A 16,302-nucleotide genomic window follows, 5' to 3' on the forward strand; every position below is an offset into this window, starting at 1 on the left:
AATAGGTAATCTTATTACTAGCTAATATAAATAAGAATAAATATTTAAGTTTTAATTTAATTTATATTATAAATACTATAGCTATAATAATAACTAGCTATCTAAGTATTTTAATAAGTAATATAAAGTAAACTTATATACCTAGTTAGCTAGGCTGGATTATTTAACAAAGGTTAATAATCCTATAATAGATTATCTTATAGCTTTAATAATCTGCTTATAGGTTATTGAATTATTATAGTAATTTAATAATCTGTTCCTGATTAGTAGGTCGGTCTATTGTTTATCTGAAATCGGTTACCCTATAGGCCTATTGTCGCGATTATAAGAGCTAGGTCGTGACATAAAGACCTTTCTCGGTATTCGAATGCCTCCCTGAATTGCATAGCATTTTCGCAAGCCAAACACAGGTTATTGAGAATACCAGAGATTTCTTCATGATTTGCGGTGAGCACGCGTTTCCGTATATTCAGGACCTGGTTGAACTTCTCAATTTGTGAGTCAAAAAATCCTCGAAGTCCTTCGAGATGCGCACTGGTGTTTAGCATTCGGGCGTAGATGGCATCAATCTCATCTGATTCAGACTTCCTCTTCAACTTCTCACACGCGTCGAGGCCACCAATTAATATTGTTCGAGCCTCTATGTCATTACCTTTCTCGCAAAGAAACCTAATTATATCAGTCATATCCAGGGTTTGACACTGACTTTCAAAGCTAAATTTATGCTGAAGAGAACGTACCATGCGCAGTTACTAAGTAGACGAGCGTAGTGTAAAGATGGATAGATTGTGGGAGATGAGGACAGGTCAAGATAGTGTCGATTCAGCGTGACGATATGATTCAGAAAAAGATTGCCTTGTTCCCAGTCTCCATGTAGATACTGGCCTTCATCCCGCTTAGGGAATGCATGATATAAAAGGAAGGCTGCTTGATCAAATGCAAGCTGTTTTTGGCTTCCATTTAAAAAGTGGTGTGTCTCTTTTTGAATGAGTCGGTGAAGCGAAATATTCCCTTCAAAATCTTTTTCGATCAACGCCCAGTTTAGAAGGTCGCCTTGAACGGTTTTCAGCCTAAATGACTGATGTGAGCAAACTTAGATCGGCGAATTTGGGAGGACATATTAACACACTTAAAACCGCTTGAGCAAAAGAGAATATTACTAGGATATTCCTCTCGGGAGAGGTTTGGCATAAACAATGCCTCAGGAATTGTCTCTGCTGCCAGGTAGGATAGCATCCCAAGTAAACTCATAGCTTGAGAGTTTTCGGATATTTTTTTAAACGACATATTCCATACTGTACAGATCTCTTTGGGATAATTATCAAATTTTTCAATGGGTGATGTATCCCTTACTTCTTCCAAAGCTAGTTCAATTTGGTCAGCGCATTCCTCGATACGAAGCTTACAGGAGCGAGCGAAGGCAGCCACGCGCACAATCGCAAGGGGGTGGCCTCCAAGTTCCTGGTTAATCTTCGCGGCCGAGATTTTATTCAGCTCAACCGTGCTGTCAATAGAAAGGTGATCGAGTAGGCACTCTATTGCCTCATCATCAGAAAACGCAGGTACCCTGATCCTATAAGGATTGAGGTTGAATACAACGTCTGAAACAACAGAAGTGACGATGATGGATCCCAGCCCTCTGCGGGGCCAGAAGTCCGCAACGATGGATGCATCGTGTAAGTTGTCGAATATAAGAAGCCAAGGGGTGTCTAAGATACATTGTATTAGTATTGCTATAGTCCAGAAGGTAATGTAGTTATGTGTCATTGCCATCATAGAAAGAGGAGGTTTGTAGGATGTTACCAGATCGTTCTAATTTGCCTCGTACAGCTACTTTATTTTGGAAGCTGTCTGTTTGTGATACATTGTCTAGTTTCAACTCCACTGCCGCTTTGCGAAGACTTTGATCCAGAGAAAGCGCGGTCTCGGATGCGATCCAGAGTATGATATCATACTGCTCTTTCCACCGGTAAGCGTACTCGCGAGCAATTTGGGATTTACCAATCCCACCCAAGCCACTGAGAGTAATAGCAATGGGCCCAATGGCTGATTGATTATTCCGTAATACGTGGTCAATCTCATTTAATATGCTTTCGCGGCCGAAGAATTTGGCATTTCGCAACGGCAGCATGATAACCGAATGAGAGCCAAATACACGCTGTTGCAGGGGCGCGGCGGCGGCATTTGCGGCAAGGGTGAGTGTAGTAAATTCCTGGCAAAGGCTAGGATAAATTGTTTTCACGGCTCTTAAATCTCTTATATCAGAGTACGCGCCGACGAAGGCCCTGGTGAGGTTCGAGAATTGCTTTTCGACCCCTTTCCATTCCTTTTGAGACAGATCGACTAAGTGTTAAGCAAGTTAAAACTGTACTTTGCAGATGACTGATAAGATTGCACGAACCAATAGGGCCCTGACTTTCCCTGAAACATAATATTACCTGGGTAAGAAACAGCATTATGTGGCGGTATATGCTGACAAAGGTTCGAAGTAGATTCTGAATAGGTGAGAATTCGCTCGACAATTGATTGAATCGATCGAGCTTTTCCACCATGTCCGTTATCTGTTCAACTAATCGAACAAAAGTGGTATTGCCAGTATCCGCTAATTGACTAATTGGAATTGCTTCTATAGCGACCTTGGAGCCATTAGCAGTCTGGTAAATGAATTGGCCGGGATTTCAGCTATAGAGATCATACATCGATAGAGGCGTACATATGCCCCAGCAATCGGCCTGTATTCGCTCGTTTTAGAGCGACTTTACCCAGAGATGCTTTCTCGAGTCGTGACAAGAATCCACTGAGAGCTGACGGTAGTTGTTTCACTTGAGCCAGCAGCAGAGTTGATTTGGATGGGTTCTCTTGTAGCCAAAATTCGATGCGTTGCTTGAAATGGTCCTCAGTGTCAATAAGGATGATAAGTTTCCGATCGACTTCTTCCAGACGCCTCAGGCAATCTTCGTTGGTCTGGGACAAGTTAAAGAGCTGCATCTGAATTTGCTCAGGGCTGATATCCATGATTTGTACTCGAGCGGAAGATTCGCGCCTTTGCTTGATCTGCAAGTTTTTCTTTTCGCAGAAACAGTTCGCACTGAGTAGAGAAATAGCAGTGGCATAAATATTTGGTCGGGCTTATTTTGTTAGCTATTACTTGTAGCCAGAGCAATATTCTTCTCCTGTTTCTCGTTTTTCTTTCCTTTTCTTTCTTCTCCTCGGGGGCTGGAGGGAGAGCGGGGTTACACTCTCTCTACAGCTTTTGCAGTCCGATGCGCGCTGGGTTTAAAGCCTCCCAATTTCGACAGATTTTCGACATGAAGATAATATGTGGCTTCTGATATTTTTCGATGTTATGGAAAAGTGTCTGTTAAGTACACATGAAGAACACGTACCGCGACGTACACATGACCATGGTACAACGAAGGAGATGAGTGGTCCATGAATACGAAGTGAGTATCACAACCCCCTCACTTCGAAGTCCGTTGGCACGGGCCGATGCGTCATTAGGCAACTACATACATTTAGGTAGCACAGGATAATGCAATTCACGGCCTCGATTTTTGTCCGTGCCCTGGCACAAACTAATCTGCCCTTTGCCACCTCACCCCCTCATCTATCTTTCAAGAAGTTTCACATGTTTCACCAACCGGTTTGTCATTACTGTTGCCAACTTTTGCTGTTGCAACGACCATTCAATCCAATAGCGGAAATGACATATGCAAAGCAAATTGTGCTCATAACGGGAGCAAATCGTGGCATCGGATTAAGCCTTTGCAGAGAGTTCATTGCCAGAGATTATCACGTCTTCGGTTCGCTACGCCCAGAGAGCCGTGACGACCCAAGTGCGGCAGAGGTAGAGTTTATCCTGCTAATATATTTGCACATAGGCTGATCAACTTATTTAGTTGAGGAAAACAGGAGCGACAGTCATCGAGTTTGACGTCACTAATGAAAGCACTATTGCCGCTGCGTTTGACTCTTGGGGCGAAAAACCTCTCGACATCTTGATCAATAATGCTGGTAGTTTTATTCGGGAAAATTATTGTTTCCAGCTTTAAGCCCGCTCACACTTTGTGTAGGAGCCCCTCCGCCTCCCAGGATGTGGGATAAGGTCACAGCTGAAGCTCTGATTGACAAGTTTCGTGTCAACGCTGTGGTAAGTACTTGTCTACCGTAGGTCATGCCTCCATTCAAACGGCCGTCATTCACATTCTTTTGATCGCCAGGGACCTTTTCTTGTTTCTAAAGCTTTTATGCCGGCTCTAGAGAAGAGCATAAGCCCCAAGATTATAAACATAGCCTCAAATTCGGGCCAGATCGCCGGTGAGTATTGAGGAGTTGAGCCTGCTTATGCAATACGAGAGTCCAAGGGACTCTGCAATACAATGCACTAGCTAATACATATCGTTAACCGGGGTTCGCACGGTTAACTCATGATGTAGCAAATAAAGATGGAAAATATATGGCATACAAAGTCTCCAAAGCCGCACTGAACCAAGTCACCAGGTCTCTGGGCATGCAGATGGAGATGACCAAGAGCAAAATCATTGTTGCTGGTATTCATCCTGGCTGGATTCCAACGAAACTCACCGGAATGACTGGGCCAGATAAGATGGACGTGCAGGTTCCGAAAATTGTTGACACAATTGAGAGCATGGAAGCCTCGCGAAATGGCGGGTTCATGGATGCCGAAGGAAATACTATGGACTTTTAGTGACTGCTAGAGCAGAGGTAGGAGCATGGTATGAGGTACTACAAGATATAAGATAGTTGCACATGTACGTAGGCTATGGATGATCGTGATCACCATGACACCCCATATTATACCCTCATAAATGATTTTGGTATTGGTGTTTTGTGAAATACGATTTCCGTGTGTGAGTCTATGTAAAAGATACCAATAGTCGTGGCCACCAACATCAACCTCACAATCACGCAGGTAAATTTCTTCTCCTTTCTAGGTCCCATATAGCACTCATGGCAGTGACAAGTTACAGCATCTAGTGAGCCATGCCCATAAATGAATGATATATTGAAAACGAAGTTACCCAACTTATAACCCTTTGGCACAAGATGACCACACACAGACTACCCTCAAACAGCTTACCCAGAAGCTCATGTCCATCTCCCCCATCATCCCACAGGATCATATCTCCAGTGCCTCCAGTCCTGTGCAGGTAGGCGCTGCATCTCGTGGTCCCCTGATGTCTGCCGAGTACCTGTATGTGAGAAGGCATGCCGTGATCTGCAGCCGATAGATACAAGGGGTAAGTAAGGTGAGTAAAGAACTTACCCACATTCCGTCCTGAGTTTGCCCAACTTTCTTCCAACTGCTTCCTGGGATAGCCCTTCATCGCTCGCGACCGGTACTCCGCACATGTAGTCTCGATGCTAGGTTCTGGGAGTTGTACTTACCAACTGACGACCATGTCGCCCCGATGCATGTACCTCAAGACATGCATCTCGCTTGCTGCTAGTACATACATGCACTTCCTAGCCAATATATAGGCCTGCAAATAGACAGTCGATAGCATCCAACACTGCCCCTTCATCAATTAACATCTGCCTTTCTGTTAGCTGGTTACTGTCACTCTTTCCGTGGGCATGAGCGTTATCAGCTTCTTTTTGGGTAGTACGTACCTTTTGATAAGATGAATGTTGCTTCTCTTCTCGTATGCTGTTTTCTTTTCTCCTTTACCGAGACGTATCGCATCTTGTACCTGAACCCATTGGAAACTCCGAAAACTGGCTCATCGCCGACATGGTGTTGACGATGCCAAAATACTGCGTTAGAAGACTGCGTAAAAAAACTGCTCCTTCTTAAGTTGGGCAGTTTGCTATTCATGCACTTGCTCTCCGTTAGCTATCGCCGCTCTTTCCACGACGAGAGCCTCGCTTGACAAAACTCAGTAAGCGAACACGTGCTTCTCGAAGGTATAAATTCCCCTTCTCTTCTTCTCCCATTCTGTTTTCTTTTCTCCTTTCCCCACGCATAGACATTCATGTTTCTGCCGCCTCATCACTGACGCTCAAGAGGTCGGGATGGGTGTTGACATTGCCAAGGCCCTGCGTGAGGCGACTAACACCTTGGGATGATCAGCAGGTCTGGTTAGTATCCCGGCACAATTTCTGATTCATCTTCTCGCGCCCCTGGTATTACACTATCTCCAGGTGGCGCTGCTTTCCCTCTTCCTCTTTTTTTCATTGCATTCGGCGGCTTGTCTGCTGGTGCGAAGAAGAAACACCCTTGGCCTTTTCTCTTTGCCTGCGTCTATATCTTCATCTCCGTCTTCGTCGCGAAGACCGGCTCATCACTGACATTCAGGAGCCGAAACATTTGTTGGTGCAACGTGCCCTGTGTGATGTGGTTAGCATGGAATGGCAGGTTTGGCGACTACATGTACGGCAGTGCGGTTGCGGAGGGTATCGGAGCGAGGTTCTTGGTCTGGTCTGGATAGCGAGGGGGGAAGGATGGGAGAAAAGATGGGAGAAAGGATGGGAGAAAGGATGGGAGAATGGGAGGGGAAATGGGAGGCATTTTATAATGCGTTTGTACTTTATACTTCCTAGGTATGACTCATAGAAAGTTGAACAGATCAAGTTTTTTTTCTCTTTGCGTTTCCACTGCCATCATTGTTCAAAGTATGAGGAGATGATGGCGTTTTTCGTGCTCAAGCTTCCAAAACTATAGATGACTTCTTGGCACCTGGTAGGTTTGTATGAATCCACTGAGGGGTTTTTCGTAGGGACCGAAATGTACATTTAGGTGGACAAGATTGTCAAGATGATGATTATTGGGCCACTTTATTGGAGCATGGACGAAGCTTAGTTCTGGATGGCGAGCTTCTGGTATCCATCTACCGCACCTGGAGCACGATCGACTGGAGAAGACACATCCCGTTGCAAATTTATATACCATATAAGTTCTCAACTAGCTCAAGGTTCTGGAGAATAAGATCATGTGAACGGAGGGGATGCTCCATACATACGCAGGGCTGGCGCTTTTCATCTCTTCCCCATCAAATTATGATTCTATGCTCGAAAAATAACTTTTAGGCACGCCGGACAAGTCCAGACTTGACGTCGTAGAGATAGCCGCTCGCATGGTCCCTCAGCTCACGACGAATGATTCTCGATGTTTTCAATAATTTGACGTCAGCCCGAACGCTTTGTTCCAGGCTGTGATAATTAGCTTACTGCTTTTGCCGACTGATACTCGATGGCAACTCACTCGGTAATGACTGGAAGCACCAGCTGTGTTGCATCTTCGATAAAAACTCCATCTTCCTTCAAAATGTAGTCGTGAATCCTTTTCCCATTCATGTGAGTAGCTCCGCAGTCTGTTTTCCACAAAACATCGATAGTAAATTAGCTCGCACTCAATGCAAACACATATCCTCCGTACCTGTATGATGAATCACCATGATCTCTTTGAGGCTGCCGAGGAAGCAGTCCAAGGAAATAATCTGGGCAATGAGTGGAGCAACTCTGCCACCCCCGACGCGTAGTATAGCAGCATCTATGGGAATGTCAGTGACAAGGTATAAAATGTCATTATGGAAATAAATTATACCCCCTGGTAAAAGACTGAAGAACTCTTCAGGGTTGCATCTTGGGTCGAGGCAGGTTACTTGAGGTCATGTCAGCAACGGGTTCTTGTCTACAATTGCATCTCATGAAGTTCACTTATAAGAATTGACGGTCTCTTTTGGCCTTGGCTTTCAGAAAAGAATCCGTATGGCCTATGGGCCGCGGCAAAGTTTCTGTGGTCAAGCGTTAAGTAAGTATGCACGAGGAAAATGTAGGTTTCTCATACTTGTTTCGCTCAAGGATTTCGTCAACCAAAGATTGAGCCATGATCTTATCCTGTACGTGATGTAATGAGTATTATAATTGTTACTCGGCCACCAATGCGGTTGTATATACTCACATGTTTGAGAGATTCAGTCAGGGCTTTATATCTCTCGAGTTTATCGCTTTAGATTACCGCTGAAAGGGAGATCTCCAATCATCTCATAGACTTTCGAACGCGGGTATCACTTCGAATACCCGAGATCTTCTGCTTCCATATTCACAATAAACATCTAATCAATGTATCATCGTCTCAAAGCAGCGGCAATCAACGTGCAATATACTTTCGACTAATACTGGGCTTCATTGCTGAGTCGACTGCTCACTTTGGATCTAACCGAAACCGGGAAATGGTGCCCTGGCAGATCGATGAGATTACACGTATGTAACGAACAATATCCACCAGTAGATCAATTTTTATGTATAACTCAGAGCTCAGCAGATTGGTTTTGTAGAATTAGAAAAAAAGAAGAAGAAAACATATAGTGAAGGGTAATAGATTTAAAAGGAAGAACTGTAGGCTACTTATGTCTTCGCGTACGGATCTTGAGATGAGTTGTCATTCTCCCCCGCAAATCAAAGAAGAGTATGCCGAAATGGCAGAGATGAGAATGATGTTCTGAGAGATGAGCATATCATCTTGTTTGTAAGCTCCCCATTAGGTTGCGTATGCTATGCGATATTGTCTGTGATTGTATTGTCCATTGTACGACTTCGGTAACTTCCGAATCGCGGATTCTACACCGTCAAGGATACCATACTACTTATACTAATTACTGAATGATTCCTGTACATTTTGCATCACCATTCTCTTTCTAGGTCTATGGTCCCCTGGTGATCTACAGTTTGAATACCCGACTGTAAGTTTGAATAGCCCATGCGCAATGTGCTTCGAACGAGCATGAGGAATCTTTTCAGACGACATTGCAGTTGATGTTTCTATATAACAAGAGCCCTATAACTGCCATGAGATGAAGAACACATACTTCATCAGTTCAATAAATCAGTTTAATACATCAGATACATAAAGAATCATGTCAGATAAGCCCAAGATCCTCATTGCCGGTGCCGCAGGTCGCACCGGTAGCATTGCTACCAGAATGCTTCTTGAAAGAGGCTATCGTGTTCGTGCCATGGTCCGCACAGATGACGAGCGTGCTCGCAAACTATCAGACTTGGGCGCCAAAATCTTTGTCGGTGACTATCTCGACCTTCGCTCTGTGCGACGTGCGTTTGAGGGAATCAAGCGTGCCTACTTCGTTTACCCTATGCAACCCGGCCTTGTGGAAGCGACAGCAAACTACTCCATGGCAGCTATCGAAGCCAAGGCTGAGTTCATCCTCAACATTTCGCAGCGGACGTCCTGCCCGGATGCCACCAGCGACTCGGCCATGCATCATTGGCTTGCGGAGCGAGTCTTTGACTGGGCACCTATTGTGGTGACCCATCTTCAACCAACAGCTTTCAACGAGTGGTTGACCTTTATGCAGGATATGATTCGGCAGGGACGTTATGCGGTGCCGTTTGGATCATATGGTCGCTTCGCCCCGATCTCATGCGAGGATCAAGGGGCCGTCATCACCGAGATTCTTGCTGACTCTTGGTCCCATGTGGGAAAGACTTATCGACTCCTCGGACCTGTTGAGCTGACGCCGCCTGAGATCGCCGAGATTGTTGGCAAGACTCTCGGCAAAGAGATTCGTTACGAGCAAATCACCGGAGAGGAGTAGGTTCGGGAAGTGGCGGGCCAAGACATACCGTACCTGTCTCAACACGTTCAGGGTATTGTCCCGATGCATGAGAAGGGGCTTATGGACGGGACAAACGATGTCGTGGAGAAGATTACCGGACGTCGCCCAGAGACTGTGGAGGACTTTGTCAAGAGGCATCGTGAAGTCTTGGGAGGGTAAGCATACTCTGAAAGACTGAGTGGGCTTGGTAACATTGCTCGGTGATATCTACCTCTCATCAAGGGGACCTGTGTGGTTGTATAAGAGGCTGTAAATTCATGTATGCACTATAGTTATCACAAGCTGGATGAGAATATTTATCTAGATATGTATCGCCACATGGAAGCATGATTTGCATTAGCTATATAATGTAAATCATGCTTACTAGCAAACATATAATACGACTTGATCAGTTTGTTCGTGCGCAACTCACCGCTGGCTCTGTTGACACCAGTTTTCGTCATGAATACCAAGAGAGTACACATTTGTCTTTCAATTCCGTATATACTTGGACGAACTCACTATGCCATGTTCATGTAGATATTTTACTGCATTTGCTAATGGACTCGTTGCTGAATGAAATTGCAATGTCAATGAGGGGCTATTGAGATACGTCGTCAAACGCCAGACTCAACCAATTGGTAAATGTGACACTAAGAGCAAGCTTTGTCCTCTTATACATCACGAAAGCGTCTGTTTGCGCACGGCAGCAGATCCATTCCTCTACCGTACGCTAATCAGCGTCATATAAACTAAATTTAGTCCAATCGTATGCATCAAACAAGCATATCCGACGTGGTGTAGTGGCTAGCATACCGCGCTTTCAACTAGAAAGTCCCGCGGCGATCCGGGTTCGACTCCCGGCGCCGGAATTGAATTTGATTTTTTGCCAATATCTTGACTTTTTTTTCATTTTCGTCTTCTTTTCTTTGTGTTTTTCTTCTTATTACTGTTCAGTGTCAGGTGAAGCTGTCTGTGGTGTAGCTTACCCAAGAGCTGCGCAGGCTGATTAGCAGCTTCGCTACCGAGAGTCGTGTGTCACCTACGGTTGCCCAGGTGTAGAAGACGCCTACGATACGGATATTGGATAAGGATATTGGAGAGTCATGGCCGCTCAGATGCGATACAGGGCCGTGGATGCCAAGGGGGAAGAAAGCCCTATTCTTGAATACCAGTGATGTGTGCGCAGTGTCACAACGCCCGCCGTAAATAAGCGGACGAATGAATGGCAACACGGAGGGATGCTCCGAAGACACAGGTCAACACAAGGATGCTGGTATCTGTGAGCATTGCGAAAGGAAATCAACGCCTACTGGCCCTACGGTAGTTGGGTTAGTAGGTCTACTCCATTAGGTACAGAGTACATTCTCCAAGATGCCAACAGGTTGGGCGTCAAGGTGCACATTGATAGGTGAGAGAAATGGGACTCCGGAGTGGCAAAGGTGAATGCCTACCTACATCCGCATACATGTAATGTAATGTAATGTAATGTACTCTGTCTGCATGCAACGCTGCAATAGGTATGCAACGCTGTGATGAAGAGAACAAGACTATGCCATAACCGCAATCTCTAGAAGACACGAGACTCGATGGGCTCAATGAATATCAGCCAAACGAAGAAAATAGCACATCAGATGAATTATTATTCACAAGCACTGCAGGAGGCTGATGGGCCGCGTGCCAGGCCAGAAGTCCGAGGCCCGCCTTGATGGCGATGCCGCATCCATCAGGCTCTCTCGACAGCTGGAGTTCCACAACATCAACATTGCTTCCACGGCCTGACGCGCCGTGAGGTGGCGTGAAGCGCGGGTGCGAGCAACCGACGGCCGCATGTCAGTTTTCAGAATCCAGGCCCCCTCCTCGCGGCCTACCTTGGTGTCGAGAAATGTGAGGCTGAACTTTTCAATCGGCGATGACGGGGCGGGTTGCAGATGCTGCAGAATGCAATGGTACAGATGGCGCCCAGCCAGGCAGAAAAGAGGCGCCCTGTCACTCTCTTCTTGCTTGGAGCGAATCAGCGGACGGCGGGAATAATGGACGGTGACTCTTTGGGAGGCCGACAATGGCAACGAGTCCCATGTCGGAGGCCAGCGGCGTGCGCAAGGGTGGGAGGGAAAAGATTTTGTTTGGCTGATGGTGTCCGTCCGATGTTGGGGGTGGGTGTGCATCACTGAAGATGGGCATCTCAGCTGCAGATATATATATGGCATGTTGATGGCTGCATTGACACGCGGGATCCTCTCGAAGCTTTACCTCTACGCATTACAGACTCGTTTTCAGGTGTTTTGGGCATTCAACAGCTATACGAAGCTGGATATCTACCTCTATCTGTCTTCTACCCGCCTCTTTGCCCCCATTCACATCTACCAACAAACAAACACGCATTACCCAACTGCAGCGCGTGATCTCGGTAAAGCGGCGTGCAGACTTCAGTGCAAAGCAATACGCAAAATTCACGGCCGACGAGAGCAAACGACACAAACCAACAAGCAGCTGCGGGCATGCGATTATTTGCATGAGAAGCTCTCAGACCTCTGGCTGACTCGGCACCTGTATTTTCCCCCCGCAGAACCCCGATAAGGGCCCTCTTAAAAGACCCTGTGGGGAGCTCGTGGCCTGGCGTCATTCCTCGCCTCCCAAAAGTCAAACCTCAACCCTCCCATCCCTTCGAGTCTCTTCCAAGCTCACGGCAAAAGAGCTGCTGCGCAGTTCGGGCAGCTTCTGGTAGCTGCAACTCATCACGACGTGCTGCATTGGCCGTTTGCTGTTCTCGATCGATTGGTCAAGCAGCCCCTCTTGCGCTTGATTCTTTCAGCACGACCCATTTATCTGCATTTCTGTCCTTTGTTTGTGTTCACATACCGTCTTTTGCTCAGCCATCTATTGCTTTGCCTCTCTGCCTAAATATCTATACCCTCGCTTTTCACTTCAATATTTTGATATCTTTATTCTCATCACAGCGCTTTTGCTTTATCCCTGATATATATATCACTTACACACATCTCTGATATACATCTTGCTTGCTTCAAGTCGCGGAGAGCTTTCTCATGGCTGACAGAGGCAACCGCGGCAACCGCGGCGGCGACCGGGGCCGGGGTGGCGATCGAGGACGGGGTGGCGACCGTGGCCGAGGTGGTGATAGGGGCCGTGGCGGCGATCGGGGTCGAGGCGGCGGTGACCGAGGCGGTGGCGGCGACCGGGGTGGTGGCCGAGGAAGAGGAGGCTTTGATCGCGGAGACTACGGCGGAGGCCGCGGCCGGGGAGGCTACGATCGTGGAGACTACGGTGGAGGTCGTGGCAGAGGAGGCTACGATCGCGGCGGAGGAGATCGCGGCGGTTACCGTGGTAGCTTCAGCGGCTTCCGGGGAGATGGCCCACGAGGCGGTGGTCGAGGTCGGGGCGGGCGGCGTGATGCCTCTCCTGGTATTTCCAGGGCCTTTGGGTAAGCCTTTCTCTTTCGGATCAGTGTCAACATTCGCCTAACACAGCCTGTAGCTACGGTGATGCGATTCCAACTCCCAATGCTGAAGTCGCTCAACTCGAAACTCAGATTGTCTCACGCCAATCCGCCTCGCTTGCATCCATCACCTCTCAGATGGCTGGCATGAGTGTTAAAGGCAAAAAGAGAGGAGGCGGCAATGTTGGCGGCAAACCCCCGCCTCCAATGAACGACCGGCTCCCTGCCAGGCCAGCGTTTGGCTCACAGGGCAGACCCGTCGTTCTTTGGGCAAATTACTTCAAGGTCAATGTCACCCGTGACTCTTTCTTCAAGTATACCATTGAGGTCAAGAAGAAGATGACCAAGTCGGCGGCTCCGAAGAAAGCATCCAAGCGTGGTGGCAAAGCCTCCTCAAAGCCAGCTCCTCCCGACACAGAGGGGCCACAGGAAGCTGAGCAGGTCAAGGAGGTCAGGGGCAGAGAGCTTTTCCTCGTCATCAAGGCGACCCTTGCAAAGCTTTTGGAGCAAGACAAGTCTTTTGTCGCCGCCTCGGAGTTCAAGAGCCAGATCATCACGCTCAAGAAAATCAACCTCCCTGAAAACCCCATTATTATCCAGATTCCCAAGGATGAGGGAGATGATGAGCTCTTGGACACCTATAGTGTCCATGTTCACGGCCCCAGTGAGATTGATGTGGGCAGCCTGAAGAAGTATCTGACGTCCTCGGCTGACGAGCCGGTTGCCAATGGAGACGTCGCCTTCCCACGCTTCCCTGAAGCCGTCGATGCTCTCAACACTATTTTGGGCCACGGGCCAAGGAGCGATTTCGACAAAACTGGCACCATCGGATCACACCGTTTCTTCCCCTTTGGCGACGACAAGGTTATCGAAAACCTCACCCATAACTGGCATGCCCTGTCCGCCGCCCGTGGCTATTTTCAATCTGCCCGTCTGGGAACAGGCCGCGTCCTGCTAAACGTCAACGTGACCCACGGCGTCTTTAGGCTGTCGGGCTCATTGACAGACTTGTTCGACAACCTAGGCTTGAGGGCTGCTCCAAAGACCGACTTCCAAGCCATGAAGAAGCTTAGGGCCTTTGCTAAGTTCCTGCCCAAAGCGCGTGCTTGGAGAACTATGATTCTCGCCATAGGCAAAAGAATTCGTCGATCCAAGGCTATACAGGGGATGGCCACTGCTTCCGATGTATTCCGTAAAGGACGTGGTGTTGCCAATCCACCAAAGTTTGACCGTGATTGGGAGTTTGCGGGACCCAAAAATGTCCAATTTTGGCAGAACACGGATGGAGGAGGAGGCCGGTACATCTCAGTCTTTGACTATTTCAAACAGAGTAAGCGCTCTTTTCCCTTTTTCTTTCCGTCTTTTTCTTTTCGACGTTCGTTTGTTTTCAAGAGACTGGGTCTAACATGAGTCGAAGGCTTTGACATTACACTGAAAGATTATCCGCTGATCGACATGGGCACTGACCAAAATCCCTTCACTTACATTCCGGCCGAGATGGTGGAGATCCAGCCTGGGCAGGCGATCAAAGCCACTCTCACCATGGAAGAGACAACAGCAATGCTTGAATTTGCATGCCGCTCACCATATTCCAATGCTCTGTCGATTAGCGCGGCCAGCCGTCAGGCTCTCAATCTTGACGACAGCGCACTAGACAAATTCGGTCTCTCTGTCGACAAGAGGTTGTTGACCGTACAGGGAAGAATTCTCAACGCGCCCATGGTAAGCTATATTGCCAACGGTAAGAAAGTTGACGTGGCCCCATCCAAGGGCCAATGGAACATGAGATCAGTCAAGATCGTCAAGCCAGGCAAGAGGATTGAGCGCTGGACTTGGGTCAATCTCATGGCAGAACATCAGCGCAGGAGGGCCGTCGATAAATCCGTGGTGGCTAGTTACGGTGAATGGCTGGTTAGCATGGGCATCAACATCAACAAAAAACCCATGGATCCATTCCGGGAGGTGGCCGATCCCTCGAACCTCGAGAATGTCTTTGACTGGCTGAAGAAGAATGATGTCCAGCTCTTTGTCATTATTCTTCCCGAAAAGGACTCCACCGGCTTATATAGCAAGATCAAGACGCTGGGCGACTGTACGTATGGAATCCATACGAGTTGCGTAGTGGCCGCGCAGTTTGCAAAGGCAGCTCCAGCCTATTTTGCCAACGTCGGGCTCAAGATCAACCTGAAGGCCGGCGGCACCAACCACAAGCTACGAGAAGAATTCGGCATTCTGAGTGATGGCAAGGCCATGATTGTTGGCTACGACGTTACTCACCCAACCAACATGAGCCAGAGGAAAGGCAGCGAGACTCCCAGCTTGGCCGGGTTCGTATCCAGCATCGACAGAGATCTCGCCCAATGGCCTGCGATAGCGTGGGAGCAACCTCCAAGGCAGGAGATGCTCAGCGACAAACTGCTAGATGCATTCATGACACGGCTAGATACCTGGAGCAAGCACAATGGAGGCAAATATCCAGAAAACATCGTCATCTACCGAGACGGCGTCTCTGAGAGTCAATTTTCCCAGGTGCTCGACGACGAGCTCCCAACCATCAGAGAGGCCTGCCGCAAGAAATATCCCGCCACCCAGCCCCAGCCAAAACTCACAATTTTGGTCGCGGTGAAGCGGCACCAAACTCGCTTTTACCCTACTTCAGCAGATGACATGTCCAAATCCGGCAACACCATCAATGGGACGGTTGTGGATCGGGGCGTGACCCAGGCAAGGTACTGGGACTTCTTCATGACAGCCCACGAGGCCCTCCAAGGCACCGCTCGACCGGCCCATTATACCGTTCTCCTCGACGAAATCTTCCGCGCGAGGTTCGGTGGCAAGGCGACCGACGAGCTGGAGCGTCTGACGCACGAGCTGTGCTACCTCTTTGGCCGCGCCACCAAGGCCGTCAGCATCTGTCCGCCAGCGTATTATGCAGACATTGTCTGCGAACGGGCTCGTCAACACCGCCCTGAGCATTACGGGGCTGGCGATGATACGGAGAGTATGTCGACGGTATCGGGGGCCGGAGCAGGTACGGCAGGGAGACAGGTGCATGTCAATCTCAGGGATAGTATGTATTATATTTGATCTATGAAGATTGGTGTGGGAGACAGATAGGATATGCGAAGATTGTTTTGGGTAATCTCAAACTTGGCGTAGTTTAGTATCCTGGATGTTCAGCGGCTTTTTAAAAGAAATTGAATGCAAAGTGAATTTTCGAAAGCGGCACCTAGAATGGCAGCAGGTGTCTTTTGTGATGGCTAATTAGAT

At 47.9% G+C, this 16,302-nt stretch overlaps 5 protein-coding genes across 5 annotated transcripts; 3 read left to right on the forward strand and 2 right to left on the reverse strand.

Annotated features, from left to right (window-relative positions):
• Window positions 1-331: 331 nt before the first annotated feature.
• On the reverse strand, window positions 332-3,015 carry Triagg1_4026 (uncharacterized protein; the record flags this gene model as incomplete). The annotated part of the gene is made up of 7 exons (XM_062898384.1): window positions 332-375; window positions 425-669; window positions 741-1,070; window positions 1,130-1,709; window positions 1,804-2,343; window positions 2,402-2,636; window positions 2,698-3,015. The coding sequence occupies 7 exons, from the start codon at window positions 3,013-3,015 to the stop codon at window positions 332-334; spliced, it is 2,292 nt and encodes a 763-aa protein (XP_062757046.1).
• Window positions 3,016-3,703: 688 nt separating this feature from the next.
• Window positions 3,704-4,708, forward strand: Triagg1_4027 (uncharacterized protein; the record flags this gene model as incomplete). The annotated part of the gene is made up of 5 exons (XM_062898385.1): window positions 3,704-3,847; window positions 3,900-4,014; window positions 4,074-4,150; window positions 4,221-4,317; window positions 4,437-4,708. The coding sequence occupies 5 exons, from the start codon at window positions 3,704-3,706 to the stop codon at window positions 4,706-4,708; spliced, it is 705 nt and encodes a 234-aa protein (XP_062757047.1).
• Window positions 4,709-7,046: 2,338 nt separating this feature from the next.
• On the reverse strand, window positions 7,047-7,317 carry Triagg1_4028 (uncharacterized protein; the record flags this gene model as incomplete). Its single annotated transcript, XM_062898386.1, has 2 exons — window positions 7,047-7,173; window positions 7,226-7,317. The coding sequence occupies 2 exons, from the start codon at window positions 7,315-7,317 to the stop codon at window positions 7,047-7,049; spliced, it is 219 nt and encodes a 72-aa protein (XP_062757048.1).
• A 1,562-nt stretch (window positions 7,318-8,879) lies between these two features.
• Triagg1_4029 (uncharacterized protein) lies at window positions 8,880-9,575 on the forward strand (the record flags this gene model as incomplete). Its single annotated transcript, XM_062898388.1, has 1 exon — window positions 8,880-9,575. One exon carries the CDS (start codon window positions 8,880-8,882, stop codon window positions 9,573-9,575), a length of 696 nt encoding a protein of 231 aa, XP_062757049.1.
• A 2,208-nt stretch (window positions 9,576-11,783) lies between these two features.
• On the forward strand, window positions 11,784-16,119 carry Triagg1_4030 (uncharacterized protein; the record flags this gene model as incomplete). Its single annotated transcript, XM_062898389.1, has 4 exons — window positions 11,784-11,985; window positions 12,634-13,017; window positions 13,064-14,362; window positions 14,450-16,119. 4 exons carry the CDS (start codon window positions 11,784-11,786, stop codon window positions 16,117-16,119), a joined length of 3,555 nt encoding a protein of 1,184 aa, XP_062757050.1.
• Window positions 16,120-16,302: the final 183 nt, after the last annotated feature.

This window comes from Trichoderma aggressivum (assembly GCF_033847375.1).
Source record: "Trichoderma aggressivum f. europaeum strain CBS 100526 chromosome Unknown scaffold_012, whole genome shotgun sequence".
In the NCBI taxonomy this organism is placed as follows: Eukaryota; Fungi; Ascomycota; class Sordariomycetes; order Hypocreales; family Hypocreaceae; genus Trichoderma; species Trichoderma aggressivum.